General features: G+C 43.5%; 1 protein-coding gene across 1 annotated transcript in view; it reads left to right on the top strand.

Moving 5' to 3' along the window:
* PCP4 (Purkinje cell protein 4) overlaps positions 1 to 23236 on the top strand; it is a 77819-nt gene that overhangs the window by 20902 nt on the left and 33681 nt on the right. The window contains exon 2 of the mRNA XM_045284885.1: positions 16974 to 17025. Coding sequence (XP_045140820.1) covers positions 16974 to 17025 — 52 coding nt within the window. The remainder of the gene's footprint in view (positions 1 to 16973; positions 17026 to 23236) is intronic.

Consider the following 23236-nt stretch of genomic DNA (forward strand, 5'->3'; position numbering starts at 1 on the left):
AGGAGCAACTGGTGGTTTTGAACTGCTGACTCTGTGGCTAGCAGCCCACTGCGTAACTACACCACCACCTGGGCTTCTCTTGAAAGAAGATAAACCTTTGGATATTGATATCTCTGTCTGAGATCTAGTGGAGTCTTCTATAATAGCAGCAGTTATGATAGAGCAGCTGGCCCTCATATCTACAACCTTTATGCTGAGGATAACTCAGAAGAAGAATGTCTCTGGGTAAATAAAGCTCAGAGGCAGGGGGTGCGTAGTGAGATCCATGTTCTTGCATCGTTTTGGCAGCTTGTATATCCATAGGGGCTCCCCAAATGCCTGTTTTGGGGAACTTCTATTGAGGCAGCTCTGACTCGTGACCCCATGGACATGAGAGCAAACATGGCTCAGTTCTGTCCTACCTGCATGGTTGTAGGACATTTGCGTCCATTGTGACAACTACTGCATATTTCAAGTGGCTTCCAACCTAGGGAGAGGGCCCTGGCAGCACAGTAGGTTAAACACTGGGCTGCCTATTAGCAAGGTCCACAGTTCAATCCCAATTACAGCTCCACAGGAGAAGGATGAGGCTGTCTGCTCATGGAGCGGTTCTACTCTGTCCTATTGGATCATATGCATTAGAATCACCACCACAGCAGGGGGGTTGATATTTTGCTCTCCAGCCTAGATGGTTCCTCTTTTAACCAACACATTGGACAATGTTCTATTATGATCCATAAGGTTTTATTGGCTAATTGTCACCAGGCTTTTCTTCCTCGTCTGTCTTAGTCTGAATGCTCCATTGAAGCCTGTCCACCATGAGTGATCTTGCTAATATCTGATGGTGAAATAGCTGTCATACAAGCCACCATAGTACCACAAACTGACCAAAGGTGATGGAAAGATGGCTGATGGTACGTCACGAGGCTACCCCCTTTCTACATCTTCTCTTTGTAAAGTAAAATAGAAGCTGTGGTTTGTACCCAATGCACACACACATACTCAAACACACACAAAATCAGCCTCAGATCAAACACCCAGAAAACTTCAACCAAGATTAATAACTTAATAACTAATGTAGGTAGAGGCTGCATGCTTTATGAAAAAGACTTTCTCTTTGGATTCCCATACTTGGCACATGAGCTATTGTTTGATATTATTTCATTCATTTTAATTTACCATGAAGAAGAAACTGAAACGATTAAGAAGTCAAGGCTCTGAGAAGGAAATCACTGTGGTAGTTACATAATCTTGTGTCAACTTGAGGATATTGAGGGAAGGGGTGGAGCCTAGGCTTTCAATCAGGTCACAGCCTGATAATGCTTCCTTGTGGGTGTGGCTTTCTCATGAGGGTTCTTGGAACTTCCTCTCTTTCTCCTGTGAGGTGGGCACCACATTCTCTCTGCTTCACCTTCATGTTGACAAGCCACATGGAGCCATGCGGATGGCAGCCGAAGCCCTGGAGATGCATCCACCACCATTGGATCCACAGGATTTCCCACCCACCAGCCTGTGATCTTCCTGCATTTGGCATCATTTCATGTGCTGCATGAGTCTAAAGATGAATTTATGGACTAGTATCAGACATATGGGCTAATATCAGACTTATGGACTTGATCTGGACTGATCTGGGATACTTCCTCAATATACAATTGCTCATCAATATAAAGATCTCTCTTACACATACGTGTCCCTGCACTTGTTTCTGTAGTCAACCCGGACTAACACTACAACACTTACCCAGTGGCATGTGGTCATATGTGAGTGAGAGCCACAAATGCATACCAGTCTCCACAAGGCAGAGGCCAGTGTGCTTTTTATGCCCTCAGCTCTACTGCACACGGAGTACAGGGGATAGAAATATGCGTAGGTCTCCCCGCTGTGTCATTGCTTTGCAGGCTGGTTCTTTTTGGGGACTGGATCCCTGCAATGGGAGTATTCCAGCTCACAACCCAATGGAGTATGTCGACTGCTGTCCTCAATCAGTAGAAGCAGAAATTGATGCTCAGAGGTGTTAAGTGGCCTGCTCAGTGCCAGGGTTGGGATAACCTGGGCCGTCTGATTCCAAGACCTTCATTCTTCTTTTTTATATGAACAAGTTAGGGTTATTAAGGTATAAATTATATTTAATAAAATCTACCCTCTTACCTTGTACAGCCAGATCAATTGTGACTCAGGTTTATAGTCTCATGACTGAAATACGGAATATTCTATCTTCTCAAAGAGTTCTCTCTTGTGTCCTTCTCCCACCCCAGCCCCAGAGCATACATTCTTCCTCATGCCACCCCAAGTCTAAATCAACCCAGCCCACTATACCAAATATCGGCGCTCTCTTTAGAATCGCAGGACAAGTAAGTCAAAGAGTGATTAAGTGTTGCAACAATTTCTAACTGGTACTTTATAATGAATGGAGTCTGAGAAATTTAACCAGGGGCTGAGAGTGTGATGACAATTCCTGGCTCTTGTAAATGTAAACTATTTCAAGACCTCAGAAGCAGGGCGGGGGCAGCACGGGCATGAGAATGGGAACACTTCCACGAAGCCCTCATCTTTACATGGGTTTCTGTCCTGCTCCTTCATAAACTGAAAACCCAAAGCCGCTCACTCCAGGGGCTGTATGTAGCCGTGCCCTGTGAGAGTGATGGGTACGAGAAGGCTTCCTTCCCCTCGCAGCAACTAGAGAACCTAGTGCCCAACTTCAGGGTCTTCAAAGATCCCTACAGCAATGAGCCTGCTCTGCCACAGAGTTCTGCTCCAGTGTGTTAAGCATGGTCCTTACTGAGCCTCAGAGAATGAAGTTCTTCATGCTAGCTGGAAAAACGCATGCCTCTGGACCAAAGAGTTGGCGCTGGGCAGAATGGTTTAAAGAGGCCAGTTCTCTCCTGTCTGTCCCACAGAGAGTATCCTGCTTCTATGAAGTTAAGGTTTCAGAGAGAATTCAGCTCATGGCCACAGAATGGCAGGTCCCATGGAGAAGGAGGGTGCTTACTGGGCCACCTACACGGCAGGGTTCAGTCTCTGTCCCCAGGGATCATGGCATTGAGAGCAGGTCTCCAGGGTACACAGGACAAGGTGGGGTTGCCAATCTCTCTTCAATGGATGTCTCTATTCTGTAGTACCTGGCTGGTGCAAACAGCGAACACACTCAGATCCTAACCCAAAGTTGGAGTTTCTGTTCCACAAAAAGGCAGAGTCACCTTGGAAGAACGGCCTAGTGATCTGTTTCTGAGCAAGCAATCACTGAGAATTCTATGCTGACACACGTGGGGCTGTCTTGCGTCTGCATCTACTTGACAGACGTTTGTCGGACCTTGCTTGTCTTAGCCCAAAACAATGGGGTTTTCTTTCCTCTGTGTGACATCTCTACAAGGGCTTGGTAGATAAGAGCCAACAGCAGCCAGATGTTGGAAACAGAGGGAAAATTGCTACAGCACTTGGAATAAGCATGCTCCCCAATCCAGATGCAGACATCCAGTTGTCCACTTGACGGCATCCAATCACGACGCTCTGGGAAGCACATCAGGACCACTGGGACTCTTCCATGGCCTTTAACTTCAAAGACTGTAACGCACATTTCTATGACTCTTTCTTGAGCTAAGCTGGATAACACAGCCAAGTGATTTTAATGGCATCGGTGAGCTATGTAGGATTTGAAAGCTTGTTGGTTCTGATTCCAGATGAATGAGACACTGTAGGCCAGACATTTCTTGTCATCAGCTCTATAGAATTATAAGGAACCGCACACAGAGGGCACTGCCGCAACTGCTCTTTAAGTTACATCGCATAGCTGCAACTTATGAACCGATCCGTGTGGCATATGCAATTCTTATGAAACAGAGATGATAGTTACATATGTTCACACAGCGAAAGATGGGACGAGACTCTCCTGGAATGTGAACATCGATCAACACTGATTAGTCAGATCCTAAGGTGGTTTTGCTTCCCCCCACTTGATGTTTATTTTGCAAAATTTGCTCAACATCCAAGCCCTACTTTGATAAATAGAAACCATTGTTCTTTAAGAAGAAGGTTGCATTTAGGACTTTAATCTGATAACCTCTCCTATTTATTGTCACCTACAAAAAAATTGTGGTGGCAAGTCCTTCCTGGTGGAGTCCCTTGGGTGGAAATGGGGGAGCTCACAAAATATGGACCAGAAGAAAACATTCTGAAATTGACTGTGGTGATGATTGCACAAACTTAATATGACGGAACAATTCAGTTGTATGATAGGTGAAGTATATACCAATGGAACTATTTTTTTTAGAGAGCATGGTGACACATAGGAAGGGTATGAAGGTGGTTGTTGTTGTTGTTGTTAACTACTGTCTGATTGGCGCCTGATTCATATTGCCGGGTCCGGAAACCATCTCCATGATTGGTTCCAATCAGAGCAGGAAGTACTAATTCAAAAAAAAAAAAGGGACTGTAGGAAAAAAATGTAAAGTGAATTTCCATAGAGAAATCACAATCCTTAATAATGAGAGTCCTCTCTTAAGTAGTCTGCCTCGACTACAGGGATGCTAATTATTCCTACTACTAAAAAGGTCAGGATAAAAATGCTAGAAATAGAACATAGTATTGGGTCAGAAATTCAGCCTGCTGGTCTCCCTGAGGTGAGAATGAGCTCAGAGTGAGAGAGCATTAGAAAGATTGAATATCTCTCCCTCTTTTTCAGCCAACTCTCTTTTCCCCCCAACCTTCCCTGCTGAAGTCTACTTTCAACCTTAGTTTCTGACTCCTTAGGGAATAAATTAGTAGTCGTGATATTGCTGTTTCTCCAGTGTTACCAGAGGAAGTAGAGAGGTGTTAAAAACATCAGTAGTAAGAAATGCACCTCATCTCTCTTTATCACAAAAGTATTGGCATGAATTTCCCTTTGGCTCTTCAGACAAATTCAGGGACTTTGATTTGGAAGGTGCTTTAATGATGTGCCTTTGATGTTCCTGAAGGGCCCTGTGCCTATAGATGGCTGTGACTGCAAGCAATCATCAACTACCTGCTGGGCCACCCAGCTGTTTATCCAAGGCCATGCATAATTGCTGGCCATCTGCTCCCTGGGCTGGTTAAAGACTTATATTTCATCTAAGAGATGCATGATTTTTCATCAATAAAACATCAGACCTAATACCATAGAAGCATGCCTTTTTTCTCTATACACATGGTGATCAGAAGAAATCCACAGAAGCAGCCCTTAGAAGGGCTGGCTGAGATAATTGGGGCATTTCTGCATCTCAATGTCTCTGCCATTGCTTCTGGGGGAAAAGGGCACCATGGGGAGCTTCCAGGGCCCCTGAATGTGTGTGCCTGAGGACTTGCCAGCGACCTGCAGATGTGCTGTTTCTCTTCTTCATGGCGCGCCTGAACTGCTTGCCAAGATGCCACCCTTCAGGGCTGCCAGAAACCGTGCCCTCATTAGAAATGTGTCGTATCAGGAGGCGCTGACACAGAAGGAAGACAGCACCACAGAGAAAAATAACAAGAGAAAGTGCATCACCAGGGACTAGATAGCACTAAATAGCACTAACAAGAACTTCCAAGCTTCCAAGATGAGATGGATTTTTGTTCCTTCCTGTGGAGTCTGTACAAGGGCTTGGTAGACCAGGGCAGTACAGGCCAGGAACAGAGGGACCAATGCACAGAGCACCTTCAAACAGAGAGGTTTCCCTCTCTTGATGCAAGGAGCCTTGGGAGCATAGTGGTTACGTGTTGAGCTGTGATCCGCATGGTCTGCAGTTTGAAACCACAAGCAGTTAAACATGAAACAGTGAGTATTGGAAGCCCGACAGTGGGTCGCTGAGTCAGCATTGACTCCATGACAATGTGGGAGCACTCTCTTATGCAGACCCGTGATTTGATACCATTGAATGATGCCACTTCTGGGAAGCACTGTCGCTGATGGAGCAGTGAGCTGATGGGCAATGCATGCCTGCTGCTGCCAGGTCCCTTACCTGGTGCCAGTGGGAGTCAGGCATGGTCACTTTTCCTTCTCCGTGGAAGGAAATGGAGACTCGGCTGAGCAATCAATTCAGGATGTGGGAAGACTCCTTCTGCTACTTCCCACCTTGATACATGTTGGAGTCTCACCTGTGCCCATGTGCCCATGTGTTGGTCATTTTGGGGTCACAGTTCTTACCTCTCCTCAGTGGGATGGGCTTTTCCCCTCTGTCTGACCCACTAGCCTGTGAGCTATGCAGGGGCAGGAATTTACTCTTACATTTTCTCGGTGACCTCTAGGCTTGCCCAGTGCCAGCTCATAGAACTGGCTTCATGAGGGTTATCTTCTTTCATCCAGTCTCTGTGTTACCAATATCATACACATGTATATGTTTTTTTCAATCTTTTGTGGGAAAATGTGCACATATGGCAGTAATATGGTAGTGAAATAGGAAAATACCCATGGAAAATGAAAAAGGCAGAAGAAAAATTGATGATTTCAAATTGTGGTGTTGAACAATGAGAAAAACAGACAAATCAGCCTTGGAAGAAATACAACCAGAATGCTCCTTGGGGACGAGGATAGCAAAACACAGACTCAGGTATTTTGGTCATTTTATCAGGAAAAACCAATTACTAGAGAAGATGATCCTGGTTGGGAAAGTTGGAAGCAAACAAAATGAGAGAAATTCTCCGTGAAAAAGACTGACCCAATAGTCACTGGGCTCAAACATAGCACGTATCATGAAGGTGGCCCAGGACCTGGAACGCTTGGCTGCCATTGTACACTGGCTGCCTTGAGTTGGAGTTGACTTTGCGGTGACAACAACAACAATAACTCGAGGGTGATGAGTTGGACGGGTCTATGTGGGCCTTGGAGAATATGGGGATTGTGTGTGTCCCTATCCTTCAAAAGGCTCTTCGTTCCCTACCCCAGTGATGACTCTCTTGTCAAGCCTTGTCTTAACAAATCGAAACCTAAGCCAAGTCCCCAGAGCGAGTACACATTCATCCATTTACAGGGTATAGGTACAGATTTAGAAAATGTTCTTGGATTACCATTTGTATCCCAATTCAGTATACATTTCAGTGACTTCACCTTGTATCAAAACATAAATAAATTTGAAACAATAAAAAAGAAAGAAAAATAAATTTGTTTTTCATCCTAAAGATGAAATGTATACTTGGTTGAATGATTCTCCCAACCTCCCCCCAATAAGCATGATCTATCTGGTGGTCTGAATTATTGTTTATGAAGAAACAGGTTTTGATGACTTGATTTCAAATATGGCATATGAGAAGTATATGTGATTCTATGGCAAGGGGTAAAAATTGTTTATAAAAATTCACACTGTTCTTCTAGAAATTATGTAATGAACACAAAACAACAACAGCAACATGAATTCTTAACTGACAACCTTGACCTATGAGAAATGTGTAGAGAAAGGATTTTAGAATAATTTTCTAAATCCTTGTGATTATTCAGTACCTTGAATCATTGACTTGCTTTAAAGGAGCGCTGTGTTAGAACTTGAAGCAATGGGAAACACCAGTAATACTGATCATTTTTTCATTTAAAATTTTAATAATTTGTTCAGCATAAATTTTGCATTAACTTAGATTTTAAATTATATTGAATTATCTTGATTTTGGAGGATTTTGGTATCCCCTGAAATTCAGTACCTGACATAAATGTCTCATTTTCCTTATCTGTAGTGGTAACTCAAAGAACACTATAATTTTGTAATAAATTTCACTAGAAGAATTATGTTCCCAGAAGTAATCTAATCGCTCCTTTTCAAAGGAAACAAACACTTTGTGGTGTATCCAGTATGAATTCTGGATACCAGCCCATTGCCTGCTCAATCTGATACTATTAAGACAAATCATTTATTATTGATGTTTATGTAGCTCCTCAGTAGAGCATCTGCATGTTATATGTGTCCTAATCCCTCTTCAAAGTAAACAGAGAGCTAAATCCAAAGGCAGTTATTTATCTGAAAATTAGAATGGACTATTTAGCCTTTGAGTCATTTAATATGAAAGAATTGCCCGTGGTTTTTCAACATGGCTAAAAAAAATAAGTTACCGATTTATGTGCCAATCATGCATTGCTTCTTACTTCAGACCCTATCAGTGCGGGTAGTTGTACGTGGCCAGCCCTATGAGGGCTTGGACCAACTTCAGGCAGGTGTAATCTCACCTACCCCCTGTCTTAGGGCTTCCTGTGGGCTGGAGAAAAGATGAAGAGGGTGCCTTTGCCCAGGTCAGAAGTGCAGGAGATGTACCCCCCATGGTGCAAACCAAAGACCAATAAGAAATGAGCTGGCAAATAAAATAAAATAGCCCCTTTCCTCCTGAGAGTCTGTTGGATTGGATTGAATAGAGTCCCCACAAAATTCACATCCACTTGGGTCTTTTCAGATGTAATTAGTGAGCACAAAGTTATACTGGACTCAGAGGGCCTTAATCCATTGACTCATTCACTCACTCAATCAATCAATCACTCTCACTCTTATCAAGTCGATTCTGACTCATAGCAACCCTACAAATCAGGGTAGAACTGCCCCTGTGGGTTTCCAAGACCATAACTCTTTGTGGGAGTAAAAAACCTAGTCTTTCTCCCAAGTCTGGTATCCTTATAAAAAGAGGCACAACCATAAAGACACACAGAAGGGGTGTTGTATGGAGACAAAGGGAGGCTTTAGAGTGATGTATTCATTCCAAAGTCCAGGAACACCAAGGAATACGGGGAACTTTAAGAAGGAGGCTTTCTGCTCCTATAAAGATCTGACAACAAACCCAACAAGCAGTTCTATTTAGTGTTGTAGCGTCTCTACGGGTTGGGGTCAACTCAAAGGTAATGAGTACCTGAAGCTAGGAAAGGCAAGGAATGGACCTCCCTTACAGCCTTCAGAGGGAGCAAGATCCTGTCAATACCTTGGTGTTTGATTCCCAGTCTCAAGCGCTGTGAGAGAACAAGTTTGGGCTGTCTTCAGCTTCCCATGAGACTAACACCGAGCCAAACCAAAGTCACTGCCATCGAGCCCATTCTGACTCCTCGTGACCCTATAGGACAGGGTAGCACTGCCCCTGTATGCCTCAGATACGGACACAGCTGCCCTCCAAAGCAACATATACAGTTATCTCGGAGGACAGCCCCACAGGCTCAGCACCTGCATCCTTCTCCTCTCCTAACTCTTCCGCCTCCCCGCATCACCACCCCCCCACCCCACCCCGTGCCACACGGGAAAGTCATGACACAAATGTCATGTGCCTCAGTCCCTGCTTTCTGGAAAACTCAGACTAAGACATTGTCTCTGTAATTTTCAGGCAGCCCTTGGTCCTATAGAACTTTCAGGAAAAATGACTTAGACATTATCCCTTTAAATCCTCCCTCTGTAGTCTATGGACACTTGGCTTGTACTAGATTGTAAGCAGCAGCATTCAAGGCACAGGGGCTTTATTTAGCTTTCCCCTAATTAGAGCTTTGTTGAATTTCAGAATATACTTAAGGAGCGCTGGTGGCCCAGTAGCTCGGTGCTCAGCTGCTAAGTGAAAGATTAGCCCTTCAAACCCAGCCAGGGCGAAAAGGCCTGGCACTACACTCCTGTAAAGAGTACACATTGGCAATCCTGTGGGTACTTATACTCTGTTCTACAGCGTGAGTCAGAACGGACTAGACGGATCCCAACCAAAGCAACGCCTTTTTACTAGTGACCATCACCAAAGAAGGCCACGCCCTCTCCTGAGGCTGGTGTGGGGCCCTTGTAAGGATTGAGAACCCAGAGTGATTCTCTGGAAACGGTTCTGCTGTTTTCCCTCAGTGGTTCTTAATGCTATGGTTCCTGGGTGGTGCAAATAGCGAAGACGCTCGGGTGCTCACTGAAAGGTGGCAGTCTTGGGCTCCCCCAGTGATGCCTTGGAAGACAGGGCTGATAATCTTCTTCTGAAAGATCAAACAGTGATAATCCTCTGAGCACAGTTCTCCTCGGCAACACATGAGTCACTGGGAGTTGTAGGTCACTTGACAGCAACTGGTTCCCTTTATTTGTTTGTTTTACCCCCTCCAAGTCATCTCAACAGCTCCATGGCATGCATGCAAGCTGCACACTTTGAGGGAGAGCAAAAAGGTCACAGTACTTTTTAACAACCTTAGACGAGTGTGTAGAATTGAGTGTTTCCTAATGGCAACAGAGCTTGGTATCTAAGGAGTTAGTTTGGGAGAAAAGGATTCTGGCCTGAAGAGCCAGGGTAATGAGCATGAGTGTGCTTGTGACGGGATCTGCTCCCACAGTGGCCAGCCCCTTGAAGAGCTCTCTGGTGACGGCAATAGGAGCATTGTTTTCATATGTTTGGAGACGAGGTGCCAGTCTGCACAAGGAGGTTGAACACAGTTGGCTGGCACAGCAGGGATGCTGATTTCAGATGGTAGGAGGAGGAAGAGATGGCTATTCTAGACACTTGGAAAAATGTAGGAGAAGGTGCTGTGCCTGCAGTGGGATAATGTGTTCTAAGGAATCTCAAAAAGAAGTGAATCTTATGAAAGTGAAGCCATTAGGGTTGAGTGTGGCTGGAAGTAGACCAGGGGAGGACTAGAATGAGAACACTTGGGCCAAGTACCATGGCCAGGGGCAGCCAGGAAGCATCATGGTGGTGTTCCCATGGGGACAGAATTAGGATGATATTTGGTGGCTCCGATTTTGCTATTGTTGAAATTTAGGTAGATTTTTTTTGCCCCCTCTATCCCAAGGAGAAAAAACAAGCAAAAGCCCACCTATGTCAACCTCTGTTGTCTTTAGTGGCTGTGATGATTGATTACCTAGATCTCTGGAAAACAGCAGAGCAAATTTCTCCTGACAGACAGGCACTGAATGCCACCTTCATGAAGTGCTGAAAAACATATGTGCTTGATTTTCTGGATAACTCTGATGGGGTGTTTTCCCATCTGAGTTAACCTGGGGATTGTATTATGTATAGACAACCAGGGGAAAAATTCCCTGCCTTCTGCATTCCCCAATACTAAATTGATATATAAAGTGAATAACATTGAGTATGGAATGTGTGATATCACACAATTATTCTTGAAGATACATGGAAAGACCTCAGAATTTCAGAATCTCATATCAAGGGTCTGCACGGAAGGCAGTTTGCTATGCGGGAGAAAGATGAGGCTTTCTGCTTCCATAAAATTTACTTTCCAAAAGTTTTATTGGCATAAAATTCACATACTATGCAATTTATTAGTTCAACCCAATAGAGAATCATTGTACAATCATCACCACCATCAGTTTTAGAATATGTGCTCCAATCTTGTACACGTGTTATTCTCTCCCCATTCTGCATCCCTGCCATACTTAAAGGAACCATTAATCCAGTTACTGTTTCTATAGATTTACTGCTCCTGAATTTCATATACAGAAAAACTTTAAAATAAAACTAACAAGAGTAACAAAGTAAAACAGATTAAAAACCCCAATCCAAAAGAAAGCAAAAAATAATAAAAATTAGAACAAATTTAAATGGATCATAAGGAAGATCAAATTAAAGCATATTAAATTTTAACCTAACTGCATCTGCAACAGAGACACGACTCCTGTACAGGAACCAGAACTGAGGACAATGAGATCGTGGTTGGGGCTCAGGGAGGGAGGGGGCTGGGGTATTCTCTCCTTGGGATGAGAGTGGGTAGGATAGATGGAGGGCTCTTCCCCAGGACTCTGATTTCTATTACCTCATGAAAAACAAAAAACACCTTTCCCTCCCTGGTCCTTTGTAGAAAGACCTACAATTCTGCATTAATTCATTGATTTAGGTTAGCATAGCCTACTCTTTGCTTCCTAATTTCATTTAAACGTCACAGAAGACTTCAGAGAAAGTGTATAATTGAGCCCTCAGCTGTTGGAAGGACTCTGTCTGTCAGCCAAATGTCCTCAACATCCTCAGCCTGTGTTCCCGGAACCTGGCACCACTCAAGGCCAGCTGTTAAATCAGGCCCCACTCATGGAGACCCCTACGTGTCAGAGCAGAGGTGTAGAAGTGTTTTGATTGCCTGGTTTGGGGTAGTAGATCACCAGGCCTGTCTTCAAAGTGCCTTCGGGTAGGCTTGATGGTCAAACTCTTGGTTAGTAGTTGAGTCCATTGCCTCTTTGCACCACCCAGAGAATCCTACTGAAGTCACAGCCACCTTAGAGCCTGGGTTTCCCTGCCTCGTCAGTGCCGATTGCGGAGGGAGACCTTTAGGAGGGGTGACATGCGTGATACTGAGACATCTCGGGCACAGTGGTTAAGAGGGAGAACTTTGGAGCTGGGGCTTCTGGGGTTGAGTGCTAGCTCTTCCACTTCAGTGCTGTGTAATCTTAGCCAGTTCTTCTCTGCACCAAAGGATATAGCTCTTCCACTTCAGTGCTGTGTAATCTTAGCCAGTTCCTCTCTGTGCCAAAGGATATAAGCTGTATAAGGAGACTGGACGGGTTAATGAGACCTTGGTGATGTTAAATGCCTAGACTTAAATGACTGGATGATACCTGGAAGTGCTTAGGTCATGTCTGTCCCCAGTGCGTGCATTCTAGACAATCCCTATTTATCACTAACCTCCCCTGCTGATAAAATAATAATGTGTCATGACCATGCTAAACCAAACCTGTTGCTGTAGGGTCACTTCTGGCTTGGGTGACCCCCCCACCCCTCCCTGTCATGTGTCAGAGTACACCTGTGCTATAAGGTACCCTTGTCTACCATCTTTATGGAAGCAAATTAACAGGCCCATCCTCTGCAGTGTCATCGAGTGGGTTGGAACTACCAGCCTTTAGGTGAGTGGTTGGGTGTAGACTCTTTGTGCCATACAAGACCTTAATGGCCACCCTGGATCCTGGGAATAGGTGCACACTCGGGTCATTGTCCTTCCACCCCAATCTTTCTGTGAAATGCTGCAAGTTCCCCAAAGATTCTGAGATGAGACACTTTGCTGATGAAGTCTTTTTCATCAGGACCATTTTCTGTTGCAAGTCATTGTCTTCTTTCGACCGTCATCCGTTTCTTTCTGCCTTCCTCAAATAAGACCTGACACAAAAACCCCATCACAGAAATCCTGAAAAATAGGACTCCCTTCCTCTCTTGGGCACATATCATTTCGTTCTCTTCAGGTTTCTAAAAGGTAATTTTTTTATGTGACTAAGTACCCATGACATTTGAAAGGTGCCGGTGTTTAAAGCACGTAAAGACAGTGGGGCTGGTGGTGGAAGGAATATATCCTTTGCATGCAGATCCCATTCAATTTGGCTCTATCCAACTGTGAAACCAGGTCCTTTTATTCCACGGAACCTGACTCTTCTTTCTGGGCTGTCTATGAATTAAGTGGGGAAGAGCTGAAGTTTTAAGTAATCGAGGAGTAGAACTGTAGACTGCTATTGTGTTGCTGGTTTGGTTGCCCAGCGGCGGTCAGATTACCCTCGTTTACATGAAGCAAACTTGCCAGCATTGTGGCATCAAATTAAGGACAAGCAAGAAGAAAGGGAGCACCTTTATTTGTAGATCTGCCATGTGTAAGCACTGTGCTAACACGTTTCAAAGAAGGTGATCTATATTACAGATTGATCATTTATTCTAGGTAAGCGTCCCTGGGTGACTGAAAGGATCAAGTGCTTGGTTACTAACTTTTAAAGTCTGAGGGATCAAACTCAGAGACGTTACGAAGGCCTGGCCAGGAGTTTGGGAAAGGCGCTGGCCTGGGAAGCCCTGTGGAGTACAGCCCTACTCTGCACCCACGGGGGCGCCAGGTGTTGGAATTGACTTGATGGCAACTGGTTTGGTTTTCTGGTTTCTGCTTGGGGTCAGGGAGAGATGCCATAATTTTACCTGTCCGTTTGTGCACGAGCAACTGATGTGTGGCTGAGCAATGCAGGCTCATATGTCTATGTGCAGACAGATAGGTCTGGCACTTAAGGAATTCAAGGTGTTCCGAGTTACTCATGAAGAAGGGGTCCAGAGTTATGTAAGTTCACACTCAGTTCCTTTTTTGTCTCCATTCCTGGCTGGAGAAAGGAGGCTTTTTCTCCCTCTGACCTGGGAGGAAGTTCTTGGGAGGTAAAAAGGGTTAATGCACTTGGCCACTAACCCAAAGGTGTGAGGTTTGAGTCCATCACTTGATGTCTTGGATGAAAGGCCTGGGGATATTCTTAAGGAAAGGTGGGAGGAGTAATAAAATCCCTATGGATCACCATGGTCCCTTGCCACTGTGCCTTGTGTCACTGGGGTCCACTTGAGAGCAGCAAACATCACTGATAACTTAGAAGGATGTTATATTTCAAATCGACTGGAACAGGAGGAGGAGCCCTAGTGGCACTGTCAAGTAAGCAATGGACTGCTAACCACAAAATTAGATGTTCAAATCCACCATTGATCCACAGGAGGCAGGTGAGGCTATCTGCTCCCATGAAGAAATCCTCTGTAGGGTCCGTGTGAGTCGGAATCTACTTGATGGCAGTAAGTGGCTGATGGATGGGATGGGGGTGTAGGGGGCAAGCAGGGAGTAATGAATGGGGGACTTACTCTTTTTCTTGGGTTATCAACCAAGCAAGTTAAACAGTGTGCATAGGAAGGGTGACTCTGGTTTAGACAAGTCTTTACCAATCACCCTATTTAATTAGATGAACTTTGCAAGTGAGCAAGCTTCTCCCATATGATCCATCTATGGGCTATCAAGATTTGACTAAAGATCTGAGGATTTCACATGATGCCATGGAAAGCTAATGTGGATTAACGATTATATTTCTGATTCTGTTTTCAGGTTGAAGTCTTGAAACCATTTGTAAAATGTTAGGGAACTGCTTATTTCTTAGTAGGGGGTCACATATAAAAAGGTGAAGCAGTTTTCTCTGTGTTCAGTGGTCTGCCCCTTATTCCAAAATGCCATTCAGAAAATAATGTAGCAATATCATTCCTGCAAGGAAGTGGCTCCCCCACTAAGTAATTCACTAAGTCCTTGTGGACAAAGCACGTTCCCAAGGAGAACCTCATTTGTTTTCTTTACCTGGAAGCTGGAGCCTGCCTGGTGCCTTTGTTGCTGCCGTGTGCTGCTTTGGGGGGCTTCTGTACAGCAGAGGGAGACCTGCCCCTTTGAGGTCAAGGTTGGGTCCCAGGCCAGGGCTGAGGATACAGTGTCAGAAGCTGGAGCCTGCCTGGTGCCTTTGTTGCTGCCGTGTGCTGCTTTGGGGGGCTTCTGTACAGCAGAGGGAGACCTGCCCCTTTGAGATCAAGGTTGGGTCCCAGGCCAGGGCTGAGGATACAGTGTCAATCTGTCATTTCACCATCTCCACGCTTCACCAAACTTGATGGTCTTTCCTAGCAATTGATCTTTCCTGATGATGTGTAAGTGAGTTGAAGTCTCACCACCTGGCTTTTACAAAACCTTCTTGATGTGTTTTGTGTAAGAAAGATCGTCTCTCTCACCCTTTTTACCACTGAGCTAATTTTCTCATCATCACCAAAAAACCCTGAATCAACAAAACAATATCTCCTTGTGTTAGGAGAGTTATATGTATGATTTTAGGAGTTAAGAGCATTGTTATTCAGACTCACTCATTTCTGTCAAGTCCATTCTTACTGATCCTAACGCTGGAGGGCAGAGTAAAACTGCTCCTTCAGGTTCGTGAGACTGTAAATCTTGGCAGTCTCGTCTTTGAACCACCCACTGTTCATTTCAGAGCCCAACACTTAACCTACTGTGCCACCAGGGACCCTCATCGGATAGTAACGGAATGAGCTGTGAGGAAATATGCTTGCATTTTTATACCGGGAATGCATGTTGCCCAGCACCCTGAACTCATACCTAGATTCCTGCCCCAAAGTTCAAGTCTAACAAAATATTCATACTTCTGGTCAAACCTGGTAAAGTGAAAATACATAGAACAGACATTTTAAAAAGGATAGAAAAATAATTGCACAATTGGAGCAATGATTATGAATATATGCTTTCATTTTAAAAACTGTGATACCCTTTAAGAAAAGATTTGGGTTTACAGAGAAATTGTCCATCTTGACTTGTAAGTTTTCTAGAATTGATGAACTTGTCTTGGTATATTGTTATAAAGTCCATTGTGTATATGCGGATTCATTCCTTGTGTTGCACACCACTGTGGATTTTGATGAATGCATCATGTCATGTGCCCACCGTGAAAGGACCATGCAGAAGGACTTCACGTTTTGAAAATGTTCTGTTCTTGACCTATCCATCAATTAAATATACATTGTTTCATTACTTTTACTTATTTTCAAATTTTATTTGTGCATTAGGAGGTTTACAGAGGCGATCATCAATTGTACATTTCAACAATTCAGACATACTTTGTGTCAACTCATCAGTTGAATTGCAGTCCTTCAACGTCCCATCACTTATTTCACTCCCCCAGTAGTTCCTGCTTCCATCCCCCCTTCTTTAATAACCCTCGGAACTTTGCCTTTGGCTATTTCCTTTCAGTGGTTGATTATTCCACCACAGTTCCGGTCCAGACATGAAGGGTAAGAGCCATAGTCCCAAGGAGTAGCCCTAGTCTCTTATCACACCAGCAAGCCTGGTCTTGTTTAAGAGTTTGCGTTTTGTGTCGTATGTTTTCCCCACTCTATCTAGAATTTTCTAAGATTCATGGATTTTTTTTTAGTTCATTAAAATGTATGTTAAAATAGGGCTTGCACATAAATGAAATTATAACTGTGTAATGCCCACCATTGACAAATGTGAAGCTTCTGATTGAGGCTCCGCCAAGCCTTGGCTGCTTCGGTCATCTCACAAGAGTCTATCATCTGATCGCCCTGACTGGAGAATTGCCTTTTTAACGCAGTGCACAAAGGACAGGGACTGGGCACCTGCACCTGGTCCTTTCTTGGGTTGAACTCATGACCCTGGCCTCTTGGGAACATCAAGCATACTTTAGTCATTTAAGCTCATGTGGAATAGAATTTGATATAATGTAAGAGATATTTGAAACAACAAAGGAAGCCAAAGTAATTCTGACTATGCATAGTAACAATTTCTTCTTCTTCTTTTTATATTCCTTTAGCGACAAGGTGCTGGGGCAACCAATGGAAAAGACAAGACGTCTGGTGAAAATGGTAAGATGACATGACTAGTCCAACTTTCCTTTCCCCCTACGTAGCCTTGGGCATGCAGCAGGTGTGGACCTTGCCTCCCATTCAAGTCAACTTACTAACTAGTCTGTGCTTAAGTTGAGAGAGGAGTTTAGCAATTCATAGTGAGCATCAGGGTCTGCTTTTCCAAAGAAAACCAAGATAGCTAAATGCAGTGCTAAGAACCATTTGTCTCCCAAAGGAGGAATCCCATTTTGGGCAACATGATAATTGCAAGGCAAATATAGTTCTCTGCTTTCTTCATTAGGGTTGGTGAGAATTATCCTCGTTGTTGTGAGGCTAAAATGAGATCAAATGAGAAAAATGCTTTGAAAACTGTGAAGTGATAAGCTCATGAAGGGATTTTGAAAACGTGCTTTAGTCTCCCTCCTACAACCAAAGACAGTGCGGGTCTCATGCGAAGGGCTGAGTAAGTGAGTGTGCATGGGGTCGTGCTCCGGGAAGTCTAAGCGATAGTGCAGAGATGAGCACTTTCCGTACTGTCTCTCTGCTCTCCCTACAGCCTTCCACTATAGAGATGATCCTCATAGTTCATGGATGGGTAAAGTCAAGTTTGGCATGGGAGAACTGGAATGTAACTAGGAATAGGATTGGCATGGATTTAAAAACAGTTTTATTGACATAAAATTCACATATCAAAGAACCCAGTGGCTTAATTGTATTAGAAGAGTTGTGTAGTGATCACCACAGTCAATTCTAGAACATTTTCTTTGTTCTTGTACTTATTATTATTAACTCTCCATTTCCCCCACTCTCCCTGCCTTAACCCTAAGAGATTATTGATTCAGTTATTGTAGATGTATTTATCCCGAATTTTATATACAAAACAAAAGCAATAAAATAGAAAAACCAACAAAACAATAACAAAATAAAACCTAGGGAAACCTCAATTGACAAAAGTAGAAAATATTAAAAGCTAGAACAAATTTGAAAATTAAAAATTAGAAGAAATTAGTCAAAAGGGTGAACAAATAAAGGTGTTACATTTTAACCTAACGCTGTCTGCATTCATCCACTTTCTAATGCAGTCTGACAGCATGGCTGTCCACATCCCTGCCAATGGTCAGAGGGGATTCACCAGAGGCTTCATCCACATGGGACCCAGCAAATGGACTCTGGGCTTACACTGTCATCCAAAGCCCTCTGCAAACTGGGTCCACAGACTGGAAGCTCTAATGCCATTCCCTCCTCTGACCTTAGGTATTATTCTTTACAAACATTGGAGCAAACAGGTTGGTGTGCATCTTCTGCGTGGACTTAGCTGACACCTCAGTTCGATGCCTGCTTGTATAAGACAAGCCTTTCATCTGCCAGTGGCCATTCTTTCTAATGACAGGGCATCAAAGGATTGCTACACTTTCCAGAATGGATCATGGAGACACATTTGGCTTTAAGTTTTAGCTCCCTAACTTACCGGTGGCGATAGAGAAAGTGTTAATAATGAAAAAAAACAAAAACCTTTTAGGCATTGGAGACTACAGATTCTAGGACTTGTGAGGCCAGAAAACCCATAGTCTTCTTACTTTTTATTAATTACTAATCAGACTCACCTTTCATGGAAAACTACTCAGACATTCATTTGGATGGAATTTGTGGTGGTGCCTCCCAAACCGTAGATACGCAGCAGCTGCAGAACTCTGAGTGGCCTGAAAACCCCAACCAAAATGGGTCACCTACGGTCAGTGTGACCTGGAACTCGGGCAAGAAAGGTTCCTATTCATTGTACTTGTCTAGGGCCTGTTGACATGCCCAGTCATTTGGAGCATCCTACTCTGCAGACCATTCTTGGGGGTTAGAAAGACAGGAGCCAAAGGCATCATGTCCGTAAGTAGAGGGACCCATTGCCTGAGAATGCTCTGATCAGAGCGGGTGGGACACTCTTATCCTCAATCTTACTGTGTTTCTTGCCCTCAAGGATTTTTTTAATTCTCCTTTAAATTGGAGTGTGTGGGGGATGTTGGCAAGGAGGCCAGAAAGCAGATGGAATAAAAGATGAAGCTTGAAAGGGAAGAGCAGAAGTGGAGTTGACTTAATAAGGAAGGACCAACTGATCTACAGGTGTGCCCCTAATATCAGACCTTTGGGGGCCTCAGTCGTTGTTCTTGTTCATAGGTGAATGCTCATTGCAGGTCACTTCAATTGAACCTCACAGCCTTAGAATGCCTCACCCTCATAAGGCATCTCAGAAATCCTCTACTGCAGTAGTCCTCAAACTTTTTTTTGTCACACAATTTCTTCTCATTCTTAAATATTTTTGAAGACTTGGAAGAACTTTTATGTTTGTGGGGCATACTTACCAATGTTTCCCATATTAGAAATTAAAACTGAGAAGCTTAAAAAAAAGTTACTTACTGATTAATTCATTAAAAGTAAACTAAGAAACTTAGTGTCACATACTTTGGACATGCTGTCAGGAGAGACCAGTCCCCGGAGAAGGACACCCTGCTTGGTAAAGTGGAGGGGTAGCTTGACAAGACGGATGGACACAGTGGCTGCAACACTGGGCTCAAACACAGGAACAATTGGAGGGTGGCGCAGGACCGGGCAGTGTTTGTTCTGTTGTGCATAAGGTCGATATGGGTTAGAACCAACTCAATGGCCCCTGTCAAAACAATAAGCCTATTTTATATAAACTTAAGATGACTTTTTATGGAAAATAGTTATATTTTCCAAAACAAACAAAAATTTAGATACAAGTGGTAATCGTTTATATATTTTTGCACCTCTATGCCTGCTTTATTAGAGGGTTTCTGATTCTGCATTCAGTCTGTTGTGAGAACACGCCTCACAATGCCTCTGAAAAATTCCAAGGTGTACGGCTGGGATAAGTTAAGAAAGCAAATATTACCGTAATAGTAACAAAAATATGTTGATCTTAGAGATCTATCAGAGCAGGGAGGCACTCCAGGGTTCCTGATCCATACTTTGAGAACTGCTGTTTTAGCAATTCCTATGTCATAGATGAGCAGTCTCTAGTAGAATACTTTCCAAGAGAAATGGGGGCCAAACCAGGACAACGTCCCACGTGTCTGATGCCTCTGCACCGCTGCCTTTGCCGTGGCATCCCGGGGGATCCTTTGAAGCATGTCTCCTTGGTCCATGTTTTCCACCAAATAGAACTGCCAGCGATGACAGGAAATGTTACTTTGTGCCATTTAAAGAGATAGGATCCCTTTTGAGCATAAACTGGCCCACCCAATGGAAACTGGAGTCTTTTTCTAAAGAAATAAAAGCTAAGTGCATGAGGAAATTCAAGATATGGATCAAGGTTTTGATTATATAATTCTAGATATTTAAAGCAATTCATTTTTGAGAAAAACAAAAGGATATTAGAAGTGGGGGTTATTTGATAGTGATTTATAATGGCACTGTATAAATCAAAGTTATTGTAGATATGTTGTTGCTTAATTTTAGGTAAATGTGCACATACATAGATACACATTACATTATGATAATGTTAAGCTTACGCTTTTGCCTTTAAAAAATGAACGAGGACACAAGATAGCAGTAACCTCAGAGGGACTGGAATAAAACATGCAGTCATCAGGGAGGAGTCCAAGTTGATTCCCCCTTTATTCTTCAACTCTTGAAATGAGAAACCATCTTTGAATATCACTTTTAATGTAATATTGCATCCCACTGAAATTCAAATGATTTCAGGCTGGCACCACAGGTCCCTAGGGAGATCTATTTTTATAATGTTTATTTCCAATTAATATCAATGAGGCTGCCTACTTGTCTTGAAAGAATAAGGATCCATGAGAATAGATATATGAAGAGTAAAGCATCAAAATGTTACGAGGCTTGGATAATGTTCAATTAATCATAGGATGAAAACTCCTAAATTTATTATTCTTCCAACCCTCAATGTATTCTTATTCCAAATATGTCAAGTCAGGTCGAAGTCCTTATTTAACATTTAAGACAATTGGAGTGAATTGTAGGTGGCTTTAAATTAAAGTTCATATTACCGATGCTACACGTTGAGGATTCTCACATTAAAACACGAGGGTGTCTCAATTCTTGAGTGGTGCTCTGGAATTTTGTTATCTGAAACACTATCTTGAGAGGGCCACTGGATAGAAGTCAGGCTTCTTGTCATTCCAAGGTTTATTTTATTGTTGTGACTGCTGTCAGGATGTGAACTATGACATCTATATTAACAGAATGCCCCTGAAATCTTCCTCACTCCCCCAGATGCTCACCCTTCTATAAGAAGCAAGTCCAGAGTAAAACATTATGAGCCTTGGTGTCGTGGCTACGAGTTGGGCTGTGATCTGCAAGGTGTGCAGTTTGAAACTAACAGCCACTCCACTGAAAAAATACTGGGCGTTCTACTTCTGTACACAGTTACAATCTCAGAAACCCACAGAGGGTTGACATGAATCAGCATTCGCTCGACAGCGAGTTGCGTTTTGAGAAAAACAGTAGTTCATAGCTCTGATCACAAATTCTTTACCTGAGTTTGATTGCTCCTTTTCAATTGCCAAGATGTTTATTATACATACAGCTACATCCCTCTAAATCTAGATTAATCACCTCCAGTGATGAGTTTAGATACAGTCAAAAGATCCACCCCCCCCAAGACAGTAACTTTGCCTAATATCTTGATGCACATTTTCATGCTGGTAGTCCAAAGAGACTCCAAGAGTGAAATTTCTCTATGGACAGACCCAAGGAGGAAAATCTTGGGAGGAGAGTGGTTGCTGGGCAACTTCCAAGCTGAAGGGAAGAGTTATGAATAATAAACCTCCTGACAGAGCTTACTTTTGGAGCTTGGAGGCTTACCCAAGCTAAATTGAATTTCTAAAACCGGAATGGATTTCTCTTGACTTAGTGAGCTGCGATGCATTTGTTTCCAAAAGGCTCTGGCATTTGGGGGTGAAAGGCATGTGGATGTACCCGATTTTAATAAAAGAATCCCCTCAAATCCAGGTTGTAGCAAAATGCTCTGAAAGCCAGTATTCTAAACTACCTGTGGAGGTTGCCACTGCTCTCCTCTCTTTGTGATGTAGGTAGCCTGCCTGTACCAGCATGTGGGCACTCCTACTCCCACAGAGACTCCACCTTGGAAACCCACTGGGCCAGTTCTACCCTGTCCTGAAGGGTCGTTATGAGTTGGCATCAACTAGCTGGCCGTGCGTTTGTGGGCTCTTTGGAGAAAGGCTGTGCCTTGAGAAGTTTCTACTATGTGTCCAGATATGCTAAAAGCACTTCAGCTTTAGTTTGATTTGATATCATGGCAAACAATGAGTAAATTAAAATGGTAGTGCCCGGGGTACTACCTCTTGCTGCTTTGAAGAACACCTTGAAAGAGCCATGTCTCACTTGTGAGTTTTGGGAACACACACACACATCAAATACGTGGAGAGATTAAGAAGGACCCACGGTTCTAGATAGATATGGACACTCCCTACCCTACCATTATGCTGAGAAGGCCCTTGGGAGGTATAAACAACTGGTGGTTCAAGCCCCTGCAGCAATACTACAGGACAAAAGGCCCAGAGATCTTCTTCTAAGAACTCTCCTTTCCGGAAGTCTACTGTAACACATCACAATGCCTTGACTTGAAAGTGATTCAACAACTAGCAACGGCCACATTCACCTGAGTGTGCTCAAAAGAAAACATTCTAATAGCTAATGCCAAAGCTCCTCCCCTCCTCAGTTCGTTACTTTGAGGCTGGCAGCTCCAGATCCACAGAGATCCCGTGGGTCTTCAGTGTCAAGGCCTATGAAGATCTTTCCGGGTTCTTGATTTGGGCAGATTGTGGTACTGATACTTTTTTAAAAATTATTTTATTGGGGGCTCATACAATTCTTATCAAAATCCATACATACATCCATATGTATATTTGTTGCCCTCATCATTCTCAAAACATTTGCCTTCCACTTTTGTCCTTAATATCAGTTGCTCATTTTCCCCCTCCCTCCCCACTCCCCCCTCCTTCAGGAACCCTTCATAATTGGTAACTTATTATAGTTTTGTCATAAGTTACACTGTCTGACGTCTCCCCCCGCCCTATTCTCTGCTGTCCCTCCCCCAGGGAGGAGGCAATACTTAGATTCTTGTAATTGGTTCCCCCTTTCTACCCCACATTCTCTTCACCCTCCAGGCCTCACCCCTCTCACCACTGGTCCTGAAGGAGTCATCTGTCCTGGATTCCCTGTGTTTCCA

This window comes from Echinops telfairi, unplaced genomic scaffold (assembly GCF_000313985.2).
Source record: "Echinops telfairi isolate 266 unplaced genomic scaffold, ASM31398v2 ScPeMD7_7469;HRSCAF=8507_0, whole genome shotgun sequence".
Classification (NCBI taxonomy): Eukaryota; Metazoa; Chordata; class Mammalia; order Afrosoricida; family Tenrecidae; genus Echinops; species Echinops telfairi.